Raw genomic sequence first — 16309 nt, forward strand, 5'->3', positions numbered from 1 at the left:
TCTTTGCCCAACAACTCTGTAGTTATTGAACAACACTTTGTGGGACTTCGCCGAACTTGGCCGACACGAAAGGAGGCGGAAGGAAAAACAAGTGCTGTTTCCTTGAAAGAGATCTATTGGCTCCTCTTTTTTATTTGTGGTCGTGCAACATGCAGTTTTATCGTGTCCTGGCACTGCTACGATACACCGAGATATCAAAACGTAAAGACTGGGTGTTACATATTAACATTTTGACGACGTCAAATGTCATCTGCAAGAAAACAATACCATAGTTGAACAAGAATGTGGAATGAACCGCCTATGATTTTGTTGAAGAAACACACCCTGTAAAGCGCGAGGATAGTCACTTAGGGATTTAAATTCAGCTCTTCCAGAAAATGAATCAGCATGTGTTAGCCAATGCACTTCCTCATTAAGTCATGGAGGTGCCGGCTGCACGTTGGCTTAAACAATGATATGGAACGAGGTAGCGCAGTCTCAATACATCAGTCACACAGGTAAGGAATTTTGGCCCCAATCTCGGTCCATACTTGAGGGTTTAGTTTTTTGTAGTTTTCCCAAATCTGTTTATTTGCGGCGATTCCACAGAAGTCCTCCAACTGATTCACTGCTTATTCTATTTTTAATGAGTTAATATTCTGTCTACAGTTTCTTTAACGAAGCAAACTCTGCCAATCCGAACGCATCATTTTTCTCGTCTTACCTGTCACTTGTTCTATTTCTACCTTTCTGACTTGCTTTTGTCATATTCCCTTTTCGTTTAACTTCTGCTCTGCTGAATTTCCCTTCCGCTCTCAGAATCTCTACTCGGTTCCTCAGTGTTCTCAAAATCATGTTTTACCATCGATCTAGCGACAAGTATTGCTAAGTTGTTTTAGTAGTTACATGATATAAATATCTTGCCTGATAAAACAAAAAGAAAACAGTACGTTTAATATTGATGTTCCCGCCGATATAAAAAATGGCAACGCTTATACTACATTCTAACAATGACAATCAATATGCAAAGATGTATCGAAAAGTAATGTACATGAATTATTATGCGATGTATTTAATATGTTGGGTGTAACACATGTAGATACTGCGGTTCCACATTTTCTTAGCTGCTTCTAGGTAGCAACGAAGTGCGTCTCCTTGCAGGCGTGCAATCGATGTGAAAACGATGACCGCCTAAAGTTTATGTCAACAGTCCCAAAGGATTGGAAATTGGACGGTGCAAGGTCGGGGTGTCCAGATATGTAGTGGAGAAGGTCCCAGCCGGACTGAGGAATTGTTGAGTGAACGAGAGCCATAACAGAAAAATCCAAGTCGTCTTTACGGCGAGGTTTACTATCTTTTGATTCAAAAAATCGATTTTTTTTTTAATTTCAGGACGGATTCAAGTATACATCCGTGTAAGGGGATTTTCCACCCCATACTGCGTTGCTCAGAAGTGCTGTGAAAAAATCCCCATGGGAAACATACTATTTTGTCATTCCACAATTTCTTTTATATAATGATCTGGACACAATGCAAATTAAAGTATAGGCGTGCCTCGGAACCAGTTTTTCTTTAGTGTGCAATGAATTTCGAAATAAAAGGAAGATGGAACACTTTTGTTGATGTGTATATTTTAGTTGTTTTGTAACTTTGATTTGAAAAGAATGACTGAAATTAACCTATCTGTTCTGTTTTGGTGAACATTTTATGGTAACAAAACGACCGTAATGTATTCTACACTGTCCAGCCACATTAATATGCCCACCAGTGAAAATCCTGATGAACCATATACTGCAGCGCGGACCGCAGCGAGATGTGCGGGAAGAGTGTCAGTGAGGTTCTGGAAGGTTGCGATAAGGACGTGGAGTCATGCCGATTCCAGAACCGTGGCCAGCTGAGCAAGGTTTCCCAGATGAAGAGCCGTGGAGCGAACAACTCGATCGAGCTATCCCGCAGATTCTCGATGGGCTTAAATTCGGGGAGTTTGGCGACCAGGAAAGTACAACAAACTCATTCCGGTGGCCTTCGAACCACGCTCTTATACTGCAGGGCGTGTGACACGATGCATTGTGCTGCAGTTAGATCCCATCGCGCAGGGGAGAAACATGTTGGGGTTGGATATGGTCCCCAAGGATAGCTTCATACTGGTGTTGATACATTATTTCTTCCAGAATGAGGACATCATCCAAGGAATGCCACAAAAGCATTCCCCAGAGTACGAAGCTCCCTCCTCCGACAATTGTTGCAGGGTGTTTGCTTTCAGATGATTCATGCCGTAAACGCCAATGGGCATCTGTCTAATCGGGAATAGAAGAGGATTTATCTGAAAAGTTCACCTATCGCCACTCAGCGCACGTCCATTTGCGGTATTTTATTGTACTGTATGTTAACCCGGGTCGTAGAAACGACGGAGAGGCTTCGCAGCCGCAGTGGTCCACAACCCCACGACGACTACCGCAGTCCACTTCACCCCTCCGCCGCCCCACACCGAACCACTCTTTCAGGGTTATTGTGTGGTTCGGCCCAGGTGGACACCCTCCCACCCCACCCCCTCCCCCAGGGAACGCCTCACACCAGACGAGTGAACCCCTATGTTTGCGTGGTAAAGGTGGTGTACGCGTATGTGGAGAAGTTGTTTGCGCAGCAATCGCCGACATACTGTAGCTGAGGCGGAATAAGTTGAACCAGTCCGCATTCGTAGAGGTAGATGGAAAACCGCCCAAAAAGCATCCACAGACTGGCTGGCTCACCGGACTTCAACACAAGCTGCCGGGCGGATTCGTGCCGGGGACCAGGCGCTTCTCCCCAACCCGGAAAGCGGTGCGTCAGACCGCGCGGCTAACCGGGCGGGCTTCATTTGCGGTACTGGGATACAAATTCCAGTCTTCGTCGCCGATGAACATCAGTCAGCACGAGTGCATGAACCAGGCGCTTGCTGTTTTCCACGTCTCCCAGCCACAATTTACGATTATATGCACCCCACTGTTAGCACTGCCACCTGCCATGTGAGACTTGTTTCTGCACATTGACGATGATGTAGCGGGTGTCACATTACTGTGACGAGACCGTGTACGTGCGAGAAGTTAAACTTCCACCCCTATTAAAATAACAGCAAATTGCTTCGCAGTGTGTGGCCTAACTAAATTCAACACTACAAGCTCCATCAGTTAAGAGCATCGCCCGGTATTTGTTAATTCATCGAAGTCAGGAGAAGAGAGCGGGGAATAAAAGAAACATGCGATAACAATTGAAAGGTGGCTACACTGAGTCACAGTGCCAGTGATTGCGCCAAAGAGTATTATTCCGCCGCCTGCACTGGCAGTAGTAGTTCGGAGGTTGCCGTGAGCAGTACTTGTTGAGAGGATGTCGAGAGCAGTACTAGTTGAGACCATGTCGTGTGCAGTTATTGTTGTGTTGGGCGAGAGAGTTGATGCTGTTCGGTTGGTGTAATGTATATATGGAAGATGTTGCAACGATCGCAATATATTTTTCGTCAATATATATGGAGGTAACAAAATTTTTTTATTTCAAATTTCCTATACAACAATGCCTCTTGGTCACAGGTTCAGTCAACAAAGCATCTGGCTCGTGTTCCTGTATTAGACTTGTAATTCTGGTTTCTATGTGCAATTATAGTATTTCGGTTTTTTTTATTACTTCATTGTAAATGGTGTTTAAAATTTCTTGTCGTATTGAGGAAGAACCGTGCCAGATACGTGTACGTTAATCGCACCACCACACACAGAACAGTTACACTTCTGCCTTGTTGTTTCGTAGCTTTTATAGTTGCAGGGGACTTAATTAATGAATTGTGTTAACGGAAATTTCCTTTCATTCTTTACTGTTATTTTATGCAGTCAGATTGCGTACTAATGCTAGTCAGGGCCAACCGGTTACGAGACTTCGTAGCCGGACACACAGCTACTAAAATTACTTTTATTGTAGCGTTTTAATAATTAAGCCCCCATGCACAATACGTGAGCCGTCCGGTCTGGCGGGAGGACGCGAGAAGCGGGGCGGAGCAGGGCAGGGCAGAGCAGAGCGGCACGGCGGTGCGTTACCTGCAGCAGGAGGCGCTCGTCGGCCCAGACGACGGCCTGGTGCCAGTCGATGACCTGCGCGAAGGGCAGCGCCCAGCCGTTGGAGAGCAGCACGGGCACGCAGCCGGCGCGCAGCGCCTCCAGGAAGCGGAACGACCCCAGGCGGCGGCCGCGCGGCACCAGGCAGAACGTAGAGTTCTGCAGCAGCACCTCGTAGTCGTACCTGCCCACACACACCACAGCCCACATTCATATGTCGACCAGCAGGCATTTCTATGCATAAAGTAAAAAGTACAAATTTTCAATGTTTAGATGAGATAAAGGTAAACACAATATCCCTGACAAAAATGTTCAGCTGCAAAGTTTTGACGTTAGTGAAGTTTAGAGGCGGTGTTCAAACAGCCGTGCGATGAATATTGTTTTAGAGATGTTGCTAAAAATATCGCCCGTTTACATAAAACAAATCAGTGGATAGGGCGTCTCCCAAGTTTCGAGGCCGGCCGGAGTGGCCGAGCGGTTCTAGGCGCTACAGTCTGGAACCGCGCGACCGCTACGGTCGCAGGTTCGAATCCTGCCTCGAGCGTGGATGTGTGTGATGTCCTTAGGTTAGGTAGGTTTGAGTAGTTCTAAGTTCTAGGGGACTGATGACCTCAGATGTTAAGTCCCATAGTGCTCAGAGCCATTTAAACCACTTAACCATTTAAAAAATCCCAAGTTTCGATTCATAATACGACTCGTGGTTTAGTTGCACTGAGGGACATGCCTGTCAGAACACGTACACAAAGCATCCGCTCCATATTGTCGCATCGAATTAGCTCGCGCCTGCAGACAGGCACTCAAAGAACGGATTTCCGAAACCGGCTGCCGTCACGCGTTCTCAGGCAATTCTTGTCAGCGACTTCACTCATGTATTGCCATTTGCCGCGTCAAAAATTGTGCCCATATTGAGCACCTGTAATGTATGTAAAACTTAGAGAGATCATCTATTCACTACTATGTGTCTGCGAACTGTATGTCTGGCAGTTTTCATTCACTCGTCTCCGAAACTCCAGAATTGCTTCTGAACGACCTTGTATTAGGGAAGGGCAAAGGACTTGCCGCAGTGGTAGTGTCCGCACAGGATACGGTGACCGATGCCCAGTGGCCAGTTTTCGTCCAAAGCGCTGGTCGAATTTATTCCTTTGCTCGGGAGCGGAGGCCGACAATTGTTTGCCCCATTTCAGCCGGTCGGCGAAGACAGAATCGAGGCGCACGCCATGCTATCTTTCTCAAACAATTTTACAGAAACTATTTGGTAAAAGAATTTCATTTTTGATTTATTTATAGCTTTATGTGGCAGGTTCATTATGATGTACCTACCATTTCGTTAAGGGTCATCGTTATTGTGATATTTACGTGGAAGTAAGACACCGCGTGAAATTGAATGAAAAACATAGTTCGCTATAATTTTGTGTTTGGTGCTCATTACATAATATGTTGTTGCACACGAAATTTAGCTAACATACTGAATTTTTCTTTAGACTATCTGTCATCACTCTCAAAAAAATCGATCTGACGTAACACACTCATTTGTGATCGTGTCGCACTAGCCGGAGTGAAATATCCATAACATTCCTCATATTTCATAAACGTCTGAGATAACAGAATGAGGTAGTGGCAAATGATGGCAGGCAAAGGGGAGAGTATTTTCAAAAATGGTTCAAATGGCTCTGAGCACTATGGGACTTAACATCTATGGTCATCAGTCCCCTAGAACTTAGAACTACTTAAACCTAACTAACCTAAGGACAGCACACAACACCCAGCCATCACGAGGCAGAGAAAATCCCTGACCCCGCCGGGAATCGAACCCGGGAACCCGGGCGTGGGAAGCGAGAACGCTACCGCACGACCACGAGATGCGGGCAGGAGAGTATTTTCCCATATCGTTATTATGCAAAACTTCATTATCTACTGTGTTATTACACTAACTCTAGACTTTTTTGTTGAGATAATGTAATTTTTAAGGGTCGTCGATAAATAGTGAAATGGGAAATGCTATGGGTTTTGGAACAACATAAATAAAGACATCCGAGAGCATGCTTTTTCAAACATCCGAGAGCATGCTTTTTCATAAGCTACTGACCTTAATTTTCCTCAGTTCCTCACTTTATAAACCATTGTTTCAGAATTCTCTCACAATTGTGTCTGCACAACAAGTTAGTGATGTGAGGCTTCGTAAACTACGCTGTGTTTTGGCAAAAGAAGCAAATTTTCACATGGCAACCAGAGAAGGTTGTTGCTTTTACCCAAAATTTGCCTTTCATGGCGCTACTCTGAAAGTTACAAATGTTTAACAAGCCAGACGAAAATAAATCGCTGCATTTTCAGTGAAATTGCTTTTACATACTAACCTAAGCAGAAACGACAGATCTTCCTGAATGGTCACCATGCAAGTGTGGGCGTGGAGAGACCCCACTTAATATCCACAAAAAATGTGAAAGTAGCCTTCAGTTTAGAACGGCACTTCCCCTCCAGCGCTCAGTATTTCCCCTACAATGCCTGCCTGTAACCCCCACCACTACCACTCTCCCCACACGTGCCCTGCCGTCTACACATCTACCAACCACGGTATTCTGCACAGACTCTTAACACCTGCCCGCCCGATCACCGAAGTTAAACGCTGTTGGGCTTGGCTAGCAATTCTATAGGTGATTGTCCAGTCTGCTGAGCAGTATTGCCAAGTGAAGTGCACTCAGCACTTGTGAGGCAAATTAAGGAGTTTCTTGTAGTGGCGGTTGCTGTCATGAAAACTGACAATGGCCAGGAGAGTGCTGTGCTGACCACATTCCCCTACATATCGGCATCCAGTGACGCCAATAGTCTGAGGCTGACACGGCGGTCGGCGAGTACCATTGCGCCTTCCGATGCCTGTTCACACAGAGTTTACTTTTTTGCATTAGGGAAGGTGAAAGAAGGCAGATTTGATAGAAGGATTCTGAGAAAGTTCAAGACATCTGTAATGGAAATCTTGTATGAGACGCTAGTGCGACCAGTTCTACATACACGTCCATACTCCGCAAGCCACCTTACTGCTTGTGACATAGGGTACTTCGTGTAACAGAATAACTTCCCTTTTCCTGTTGCAGTCACGTATGGTTCGTGGGAAGAACAAATGCTAGCACGCCTCCGCATGGGCTCCAGCCTCTCCAATTTTATGTTCACAGTCGTTTCGCAAGATATGACGGAAGCAATATATAGGTTGACTCTTCTAGGAATTTGCGCTCTTGGAACTTCACCAGTTGACCATAACGTGATACAGAACGCCTCTTTTGCGGCGTCTGCCACCAGAGTTGGCTGAGCATCTCTGTGACACTTTCGTGCTTATTAAATGAACCTACAAAGAAACGTGCTGCTTTTCTTTGGGCCTTATCTATTTCCTCTATCAGTCCTTTCTGGTACGGATACCATTCTGAAGACCAAATTCAAGTATTGGTCAAACAAGTTATTTGTAAGCTACTTCCCTTAGTGATTAATTACATTTACTGCGGATTTTTCCAATGAATCTTAGTCTGGCATCTGCCTCATTCGCGATTAATTTTATGTGGTCGTTCCATTTTAAATCTCTCCTACACATACTTCAAATGGTTCAAATGACTCTGAGCACTATGGGACTTAACATCTGAAGTCATCAGTCCCCTACACTTAGAACTAATTAAACCTAACAAACCTAAGGACATCACACACACACATGCCCGAGGCAGGATTCGAACCTGCGACCGTAGCAGCAGCGCGGTTCCGGACTGAAGCGTCTCGAACCGCTCGGCCACAACGGCCGGCTCTACAAATACTCCTAGATATTTAACGGAAGTAATTGCTTCCAGTGATTGTTCCGCAATTTCGTAATCTTACAATAATGGGTCTTTCTGTCTATGTACTCGCCGTACGTTACATTTATTTATGCTGAGTGTCAGTTGCCACTCTCTGCACCAAGAGTCGATCCTCTACAAGTCTTCCTGCATCTCGCTACAATTTTCGAGCGTCGCGACTTCTCTTTATACAGCAAAATCATTCGCGAAAAGCCTCAAGCAACTTCGGACGTTATCTACTAGGTCATTTATATATTTTCTAAAACGTAATGGTCCGATAACACTCCCCTGGATCTCGCCCGAAGTTACTTTTACGTCTCAACACTTCTCTCCATGTTCTGTTTACCAGAAACTATTCGATCTAATCATACAATTATTCTGGTATTCAGTACGCTCATTCTTTATTCATTAGGAGGGAGTAGGGAACTGTAGCTTCCGGAGAGCAAAGAATTAAAGTATTGCTTGAGGATCTCAAGTCCTTGCCAGGTAGGCTTGATCACAGATATCGAACGAATTCAGAAACGCGATGTGGGGCTGAAACAGTTCGGCATAGTCCACATCAACCTTGGAGGGGCTGAAATACTTCGGCGTAATCCATATCAAGTTCGACCTTAAATGGAAATCTTTTGAAGAAAGGCGGATTAGTTCTTGCGAAATCCTGTTGGATGAATTGATAGGACCTAAATTCGATGAACGTCGTGCAACAATTCTGCTGCCACCATCGTTATCTCGCTTAGGAATCATGAGAATAAGGTAATACGGATTTAGGCTCTTTTTTTCATCATCAGTCTTCTGAGTAGTTCGATGCGACGCACCACAGATTCCTCTCTGCTCCCAACTTCTTCATACCCATCTACATGAGTGCTAAAGGGAATCCGTAGCACTCCGATTACAAGATAAACCATTCAAATCTAAAGGCCGTAAATTCAACTAAATACCTACGAATTACAATTACAAACAACTGAAATTGGAGGGAGCACACAGAAAATGTTGTGAGTTAGGCTAATCAAGGACTACGTTTTGTTGAAAGAGTCTGCCTACACAGCCTCTTTTAGAATACTGCTGCGCGGTTTGTGATCCTTACCAGATAGGATTGACAGAGTACATCGAGAAAGTTCCAAGAAGGGCAGCATGTTTTGTATTACCGCGAAGTAGGGGAGAAAGTGTCACTGAAATGATAGACGATTTAGGGCACACGTCATTAAAACAAAGGCGTTTTTCGTTGCAGCGGAATCATCTCACGAAAATTTAATCACCAACTTCCTCCTCTGAATACGAAAATATTTTGCTGACGCCCACATATATAGGGAAAAACGATCATCATAATGAAACAAGAGGAGTCAGAGCTCGCACGGAAATATATAGGTGTTCGTTTTTTTTCTGCGTGCTGTACGAGATTGGAATAATTGAGAATTATTGTGAAGGTGGTTCGATGAACCCTCTGCCAGGCACTTAAATACGATATGCAGAGTGTCGATGTAGATTCAGATCAGAATAGTACTTGCACCCCAAGCCGTCAACTATTTGTTGGATGTTTTTCAATTTCTATCTTGCCCTACAGTTGTTGCCTTCTGCAGATCCCTCTGATACCCCTGTTTCCGTACGAAATGCCCTATTTGAAGAGGTTGAAAAGATCAGCCAACAATTGCAAAACTAAAGCTTACTAATCCTTGACCTAGATTTCGATATTTCTAAAAATATCTTCTTCAGAGGGAGTGGACCTTGTTACATCACACGATGGTACATTTACATTAGCTGAAGTCAAGCGACTCTTTCCATATATAAAATTGACTTAAAAACAAGAATTATCACATGCCATGGCTTTAGATAGCAGCCAGATTACATTCGGCGTACTTCAGAATACACGCTCACTGGTAAATGTGCACTGATAAAGGTTATTATCAACATAAAATTATAACAGGAGTCAGAGGATAAAATATTTGCGTAAGTATGGAAATTTTTACAAAATATGGAAATCTAGGCCAAGGGCTAATAAACCTTCGTTTTGCAACTGGTTTACTGTTTCTTCAACTTTTTCAGATTTATACAGCTGCTGAGTCGCAGCCATGTTTAAGATTTTGAAATATCCTATCTCCCTATCCCTTCTTCTTGTCAGTGTTTTCGACATGTTCCATTATTTGCCGATCCTGCGTAGAATCTCCTCAGTATTCATCTTATGACTCCACACAATTTTCGACATTGCCCTGTTGCATCATAACTGAGACGCTTCCATTCAATTCTGTTCAGGTTTTCCCCACTGTCCATTTTTCACTGTTATGAAATGCTGTGCTCCAAACTCACATTCTTGGACTCGTACACAATCAAATAGATAACCATACTTCCAATTCTCAGTAAGAGAATGGGAAGCGTCAGGAAATCGTTAACACTGATAGGAAGTACACTGGACAGTAGCTTCCGAAAAAAAAAAAAAAATTAATATCGACTTCCAAAAGAAAGGACACAAACAAAAGAGGTGCAAGCAATTTTGCTCTAAAAAACCAAAAAATAATGTATTTTGTTTTATGTGATTACTGTTTCAAGTAATGGATGGAACTATACTCCTGATATTCGGCGTCAAATTTAAAGAATAAAAGAAGATGTAAGTTGAAAGGAAAACCCGACAGTTTTGATGTCTCCCCTATATATACTTTGGAAACTTCCCTGACTAGCAACAGAGCCCTGGTACTGGATGCTCGGCACTTCGAGATCCTCACAGCCACACTTCTGGAACCTCGGAACAGTGCGTCGCAACAAACACGACGTTCACATCATTCGGGACCTCTCCTCTCTTACAGAACGTAATGTAACAGTTAAAACAAGGATGATTTCAATGTTTCCGCTCCCATAAAAAAGCTTACAATACACAAATAATAACGAAATTTAACTGGCTGTACACAGAGATTGAATCCTCCTACCAATAGAGAGTAGCTTGGACCTACACATCTTAAAAATATTTCTAGTCCTTACAAGTCCTAGAACGTCATGCACTTTGATTTAATCTCCCCCCCCCCCCCCCTAATTCTATATCTCCACAGATATTCCTAGCCGCGCGGTCTACGGCGCCTTGACAAGGTTCGCGCAGCTCCCTTCGTCGGAGGTACGAGTTCTCCCTCGGGCGCGCGCGCGCGTCTGTGTGTGTGTGTTTTGTCCTTAGCGTAAGTTAGTTTAAGTTAGATTTAGTAGTGTGTAAACCTAGGAACCGACGACCTCAGCAGTAGCAGTTTGGTCGTATAGGAACTTACTACCACCACCACCACCACCACCACCACCACACCACCACCACCACGAAATTTTCCTAACGTCTACGCATATGCTGTAGATCGCGAAACGCAAGATATGATTGTTGTTCGAATTGTACTGACAGATGATATCGTGTTTTGCAATGTGCTGCGGCCTTTGCCTTGGTGGCATTTATTTGCAGCCTGCACATTATGGTCCTTCGACCGATTCACATCTTGGTATAGCAGTGGAGTTGATAATTTATACATATGCAACACCAAATTAAATTTAATGGTTCAAATGGCTCTGAGCACTATGGGACTCAACTGCTGTGGTCATCAGTCCCCTAGAACTTAGAACTACTTAAACCTAACTAACCTAAGGACATCACATACATCCATGCCCGAGGCAGGATTCGAACCTGCGACCGTAGCAGTCGCACGGTTCCGGACTGCGCGCCTAGAACCACGAGATTAAATTTAATACATCTAGATTTACCGTGCTACAAAACAGAAAACAGGACGTAACTGTTACTAGGAAATTAAGTTCTCCACATTCAACCGGCTAGAACTATCGCCGGCCGGTGTGGTCGTGCGGTTCTAGGCGCTTCAGATTGGAACCACGTGACCGCTACGGTCGCAGGTTCGAATCCTGCCTCGGGCATGGATGTGTGTGATGTCCTTAGGTTAGTTAGGTTTAAGAAGTTCTAAGTTCTAGGGGACTGATGACCACAGATGCTAAGTCCCATAGTGCTCAGAGCCATTTGAACCATTTTTTTTTAGAACTATTCACTACTGATCAAGAAGAAGAGAAACAAATTCCGCCTCTAGCATGTTCGTTCCACAGTGCAAAACTTCCTTCGAACATTAAATGCCTTAACAGTAGCGAAAGCACGTTCTACATGCTATAAATCACACGGGTGGCGGATTTAGTGCTAACAGCAATAGGTGCCTGGGGACTCCTTGTACTTTATAAGCACGAATTGCCACATCTACAGTTAAGCCGGCTGCATTGCTGGGCAAACACCGAGTGTTATCTCAGTGCAGCAGCTTCGTAGTTGCGTTCGGGTTAAAATACGGGGTGTTTCAAAATGATTTATCCCATTTCAGGAGACTATATCTTATAAATACACGAATGACGATAAAACTTGAGGTAAATTTCAACTTTGCACACAACTACAAAATTTTATTTGCAACAGAACCATCCGATTTTTCAAAGTGTACATCTTTCACATATTTGCACATAACCTTGTGGCATCTTTTTACTGTGACATTTAGGATAAAGTTATAGCTTACGTTACACAAATATACACCGTGCCTTACGCCGGACGTATAACGAACATTCAGACGGTAGTCCAGCTTGTGCCATACCTTTACGGACCCGCCTGGAGTAGTTGATTTCCCTGCTGTCATGTGCCATCTTAGTTCACCTAAAGTTGTTGGAAAGAGAGAAGCACAAGACGGAGTCTCGGGTAGTAAAAAAATTAAAAATCAGATGGCGTAAGATCAGGCAACCTTGAGGCCAAAGGTGGTGCTCACATAGATCAGTATGCCCTTACGCTGCAACTAAAATCACACCGCACAGTTGTAACTGAATTGCAGCTGTTGGGACGGAGAACTGAAAACTTCTTTTGTTGGTGTGTTATCTCTATCTCCATTCGACGCACACTGGGTAATGTTAAGAACGAGCGTTTGAACTCGCTGTACCAGTGCACGTCTGCCGCCAACCACATTACAAACGGTTCCAAGGTAAACTTTTCTTTTTCATATTTCTCTACTCTATCGTGTAAAAGATATGGTCTTCTAAAATCGGACGAAATCTTTATGCAACATCCTGCAGTTTATCACCGTCCACGTGCGACATACACAATCTTTTAACTTGAGTGAGAATTGAAGTGGAGGCCGCTGCTACTGAACGGCGGAAACGCCGACTGAGTTACTCATCGCTGTCTGCCCAGTTGGTGCTGTGGCAGGCTTCGAAACGAATATAGTAATCTCAAACATGGGCGCCAGCGTTTAAAACGAGATGGGAACACGGCGACCGGAGAAACCAGCAGTTATCTCCATTTGCAGCGGACAAATACAATTAAAGGTTACTGGCCTACCGGAGACACTGTGAAATTTAATGGCTATGCAAATGACAAGGCCCTAAAGACTGTAATGAATACGAATTACATAAATTCTGCGGAACTTCTTAAGAGGCAATGAAACTCCCTTTGACGCGGGGGTGGATATAAATATGCATGGCGTCGTGAAATGACCAGGCCAGGCCCCAAGCGGCTGCAAAACCCCGCAGCTAGCAGCCAACCGCCCGCCTACTGCCGAGTTTGCTTTTACCACCTCGCGAATCCCCGTGTACAGGCTGCTGGATCACCATAAGATTCTGCTCTATTCATTAAGATGCGCAGACGGACGTCTCATGTACATCTGCCAAAACAAGTAGGGATGGCACGTTGCATTACACAGCATCTGACGATAACCTCATGTCGTAAGAAAGAAACAGTAAAGCTTTACGACACGTCTATCACGAAGTCTTTAGAGTCGGATCTTAAGCTCGGATTGAGGAAGGCAATTGAACGCGTCCACTCATAAGGAACCCCAGGAACTGTCTAAAGTGATTCCGGGAACTCATGGAAATCCTAAATTAGGACAGCGGGTAACATTCCTCGCGATACCACTTTGTTTTGTGAAGCGTGTCTTTCGTGTACTAGGAATTTAAATGCACACAAAAAAATGGTTCAAATGGCTCTGAGCACTGTGGGACTTAACATCTGAGGTCATCAGTCCTCTAGAACTTAGAACTACTTAAACCTAACTAACCTAAGGACATCACACACATCCATGCCCGAGGCAGGATTCGAACCTGCGACCGTAGCGGTCGCGCGGTTCCAGACTGTAGCGCCTAGAACCGCTAGGCCACCCCGGCCGGCAGTTACATGAATGTCACAATAAAGATGAAATACAAACAATGAAATGCATCAGAGCAGTAAAAGAAAACTAGAAACAACAGCAATAGCACAAGACAGAGCAGAAAGTAAAACTGTTAGGCAGAAAATTCAGAACTGGACAGCTGGCAGAAAGACGCAAGAAAACCAAAAAACTTGATTTGACGAGTGGAAAGAGAGTCCATTCTGAGAGAATTAAAGTAATATAGACACAAAGAAAAGCTAAACTCGGAAAATACCTTTTGTAGTAAATCGCACTTTCCAGTACGGCCCAAACGTAAGCAAAGTAAAACTTGGCTGTAGTAAGTCCCGAACTGTCGCTTCCTCCCTTCTGTATACGGATACGTAGTCCGCCAGCAATACAGACCGTTCCTGCGGGTTGCCGACTTGGGTGCCTTCCGGCGTCGCGTTATCGAAGAACGAAGAACGAACCACAACAGTCCGGATGGCAACAGTGACAACTCGAGCGACTCAGCGACCTGTCATTGAGAACGCAGCTCAACAATCCGGGGCAACAACAATAAAAGCAACGTGTTGTTGTCATAGGAAACTATAGCTGCCACTGCTGCGACCAGTGGCGTCCGCGTCGCCAATAGGCCGCTTCGTCGGCAGTAGAAGGCGCGACAACCACCGCACTACTTGCGTCCGACAGGTCACATGTCCTCAAATAGGCCATCCTGTATTTCTCCGCTGCTACTACAATATTTATGCCGACGGCCACAGGCAGCCAGTTTCGTCCAAGCCACCAAACCTGTCGGCCTCAGTAGTCGAACGAAGATGCTGTCCAGCCACCAATCCAGGGCCACTTCCTCTGCGCCATCCTCCGGAGCGTCTACCTGGTTTACTACGAGCCTTTGCCTCATCGACCTTTGGCCCCTGAGAACTCCGGTCTCGGATTTGTTCCTCACCTTCGTCAGCACCATCCTCCTGAGCTACCAGTCAGTCAACTCGAAGCCTTCGTATCACTGACAGGGGGCCTCTGAGACTTAGCATTAAACTATCATAAACTTTTCTTATTGTTAATGCTAGACAGGAGTACAGTTTGCGAACTGCCCGCAAATAGAGAATAGATTACGTCCCACCGTGATTTGTGCTTCATTATGGACACATAATTAAGAAGTGTAATCAATTATGAGACAGTGACAGTGTATATTATATTCGGAAGTTGCTTTTGTGTTTTTCAACGACTAACCCAATGGCAGCCCATGTAGCTATTACAGTGTTTTTATTACACCATTCCTAATAAAGCACATAGTGTAACCTCTCTGATTGGCAGCTTGTCCTTTCTATGTGCCCTGTGTCCCGGTCGTAAGAGTTTTCTTCTTGCAGACAATCAGTTTCTTAACTCGAGAGAAATTTTCCTGACACGGCTTCGTAGCATGGTCGAATTTGTCGTCTTACAGTAGTGTTTCTGCCGAAACTTGCAGCGTGAATATACCGGGACAGGTGCAACACTTACAGACAAGAAACATTTTGTAGAATTTTAACTTAATTTGAGGATATTCTTCAATTCGAATGTAAGTTGAGGCATCTTTCCATTTTGAGAGGCACTAATCCACACTACCGGATTATTAGTAGAAACAGCCCTCGTACACAAGGGGAATTATTAGAACAGAAAAAGTATCATGAAGTTCACTTGCTACAAACCATAGAATGTTAGAAATGGAACGACGAGATGGCGCAAAACCTATTAACCATCATGCTTGCGTAAGAAAATAAAAGTACTATTCGACTTCGCACTCGCGGAAAACCTCTACAAATAAAGAATGGGCGTTGTCAATGAGCCGTGACAGTAGTAGGCATTCATTACAAGGGGCAACATGGACCGTAATGCTTGTCAACGCAACGACAGCACGTAGGTGGGCGGCGAGTCACAGCTTCGAACCCAGACGTGTGTGGTCTCCGTTCCATCGCGTGTTGAGGCCATATTCTCTAAGTAGTAAGCCTGGACTTCTCCATGGTAACGGAGGGCAGAGCATATTGTTGGCTAGCACGGCGCAGACTGCTGCGCAAATGTACATATTGACGAGAAACGAATTAGACGAATGAGAGGAAAGGAGTGAATGAACTGAGTTAGTATAAGCCATGTGAGTGAAATGGTGGGCAGTGTCTCCAGCAGTCTTATAACCTGGGTAGTGCGTGGCCGCAGCTAAAAACACAGTCCATGATGTTCATTCTAGAGGCTAGCTGCAATTACCTACTCCTGTTACGCCTTTATGACGGGGACAAGCTTAGGGCTGCCCTCTTCACACGGGGCTAACGTAAAGACACGTAGATAA

At 44.6% G+C, this 16309-nt stretch overlaps 1 protein-coding gene across 1 annotated transcript in view; it reads right to left on the reverse strand.

Moving 5' to 3' along the window:
* LOC124557856 (exostosin-1) overlaps positions 1-16309 on the reverse strand; it is a 296909-nt gene that overhangs the window by 197249 nt on the left and 83351 nt on the right. The window contains exon 2 of the mRNA XM_047130899.1: positions 4041-4242. Within this exon, the coding sequence (XP_046986855.1) occupies positions 4041-4242 (202 nt within the window). The remainder of the gene's footprint in view (positions 1-4040; positions 4243-16309) is intronic.

Source organism: Schistocerca americana, chromosome 1 (genome assembly GCF_021461395.2).
Source record: "Schistocerca americana isolate TAMUIC-IGC-003095 chromosome 1, iqSchAmer2.1, whole genome shotgun sequence".
NCBI lineage: Eukaryota > Metazoa > Arthropoda > Insecta > Orthoptera > Acrididae > Schistocerca > Schistocerca americana.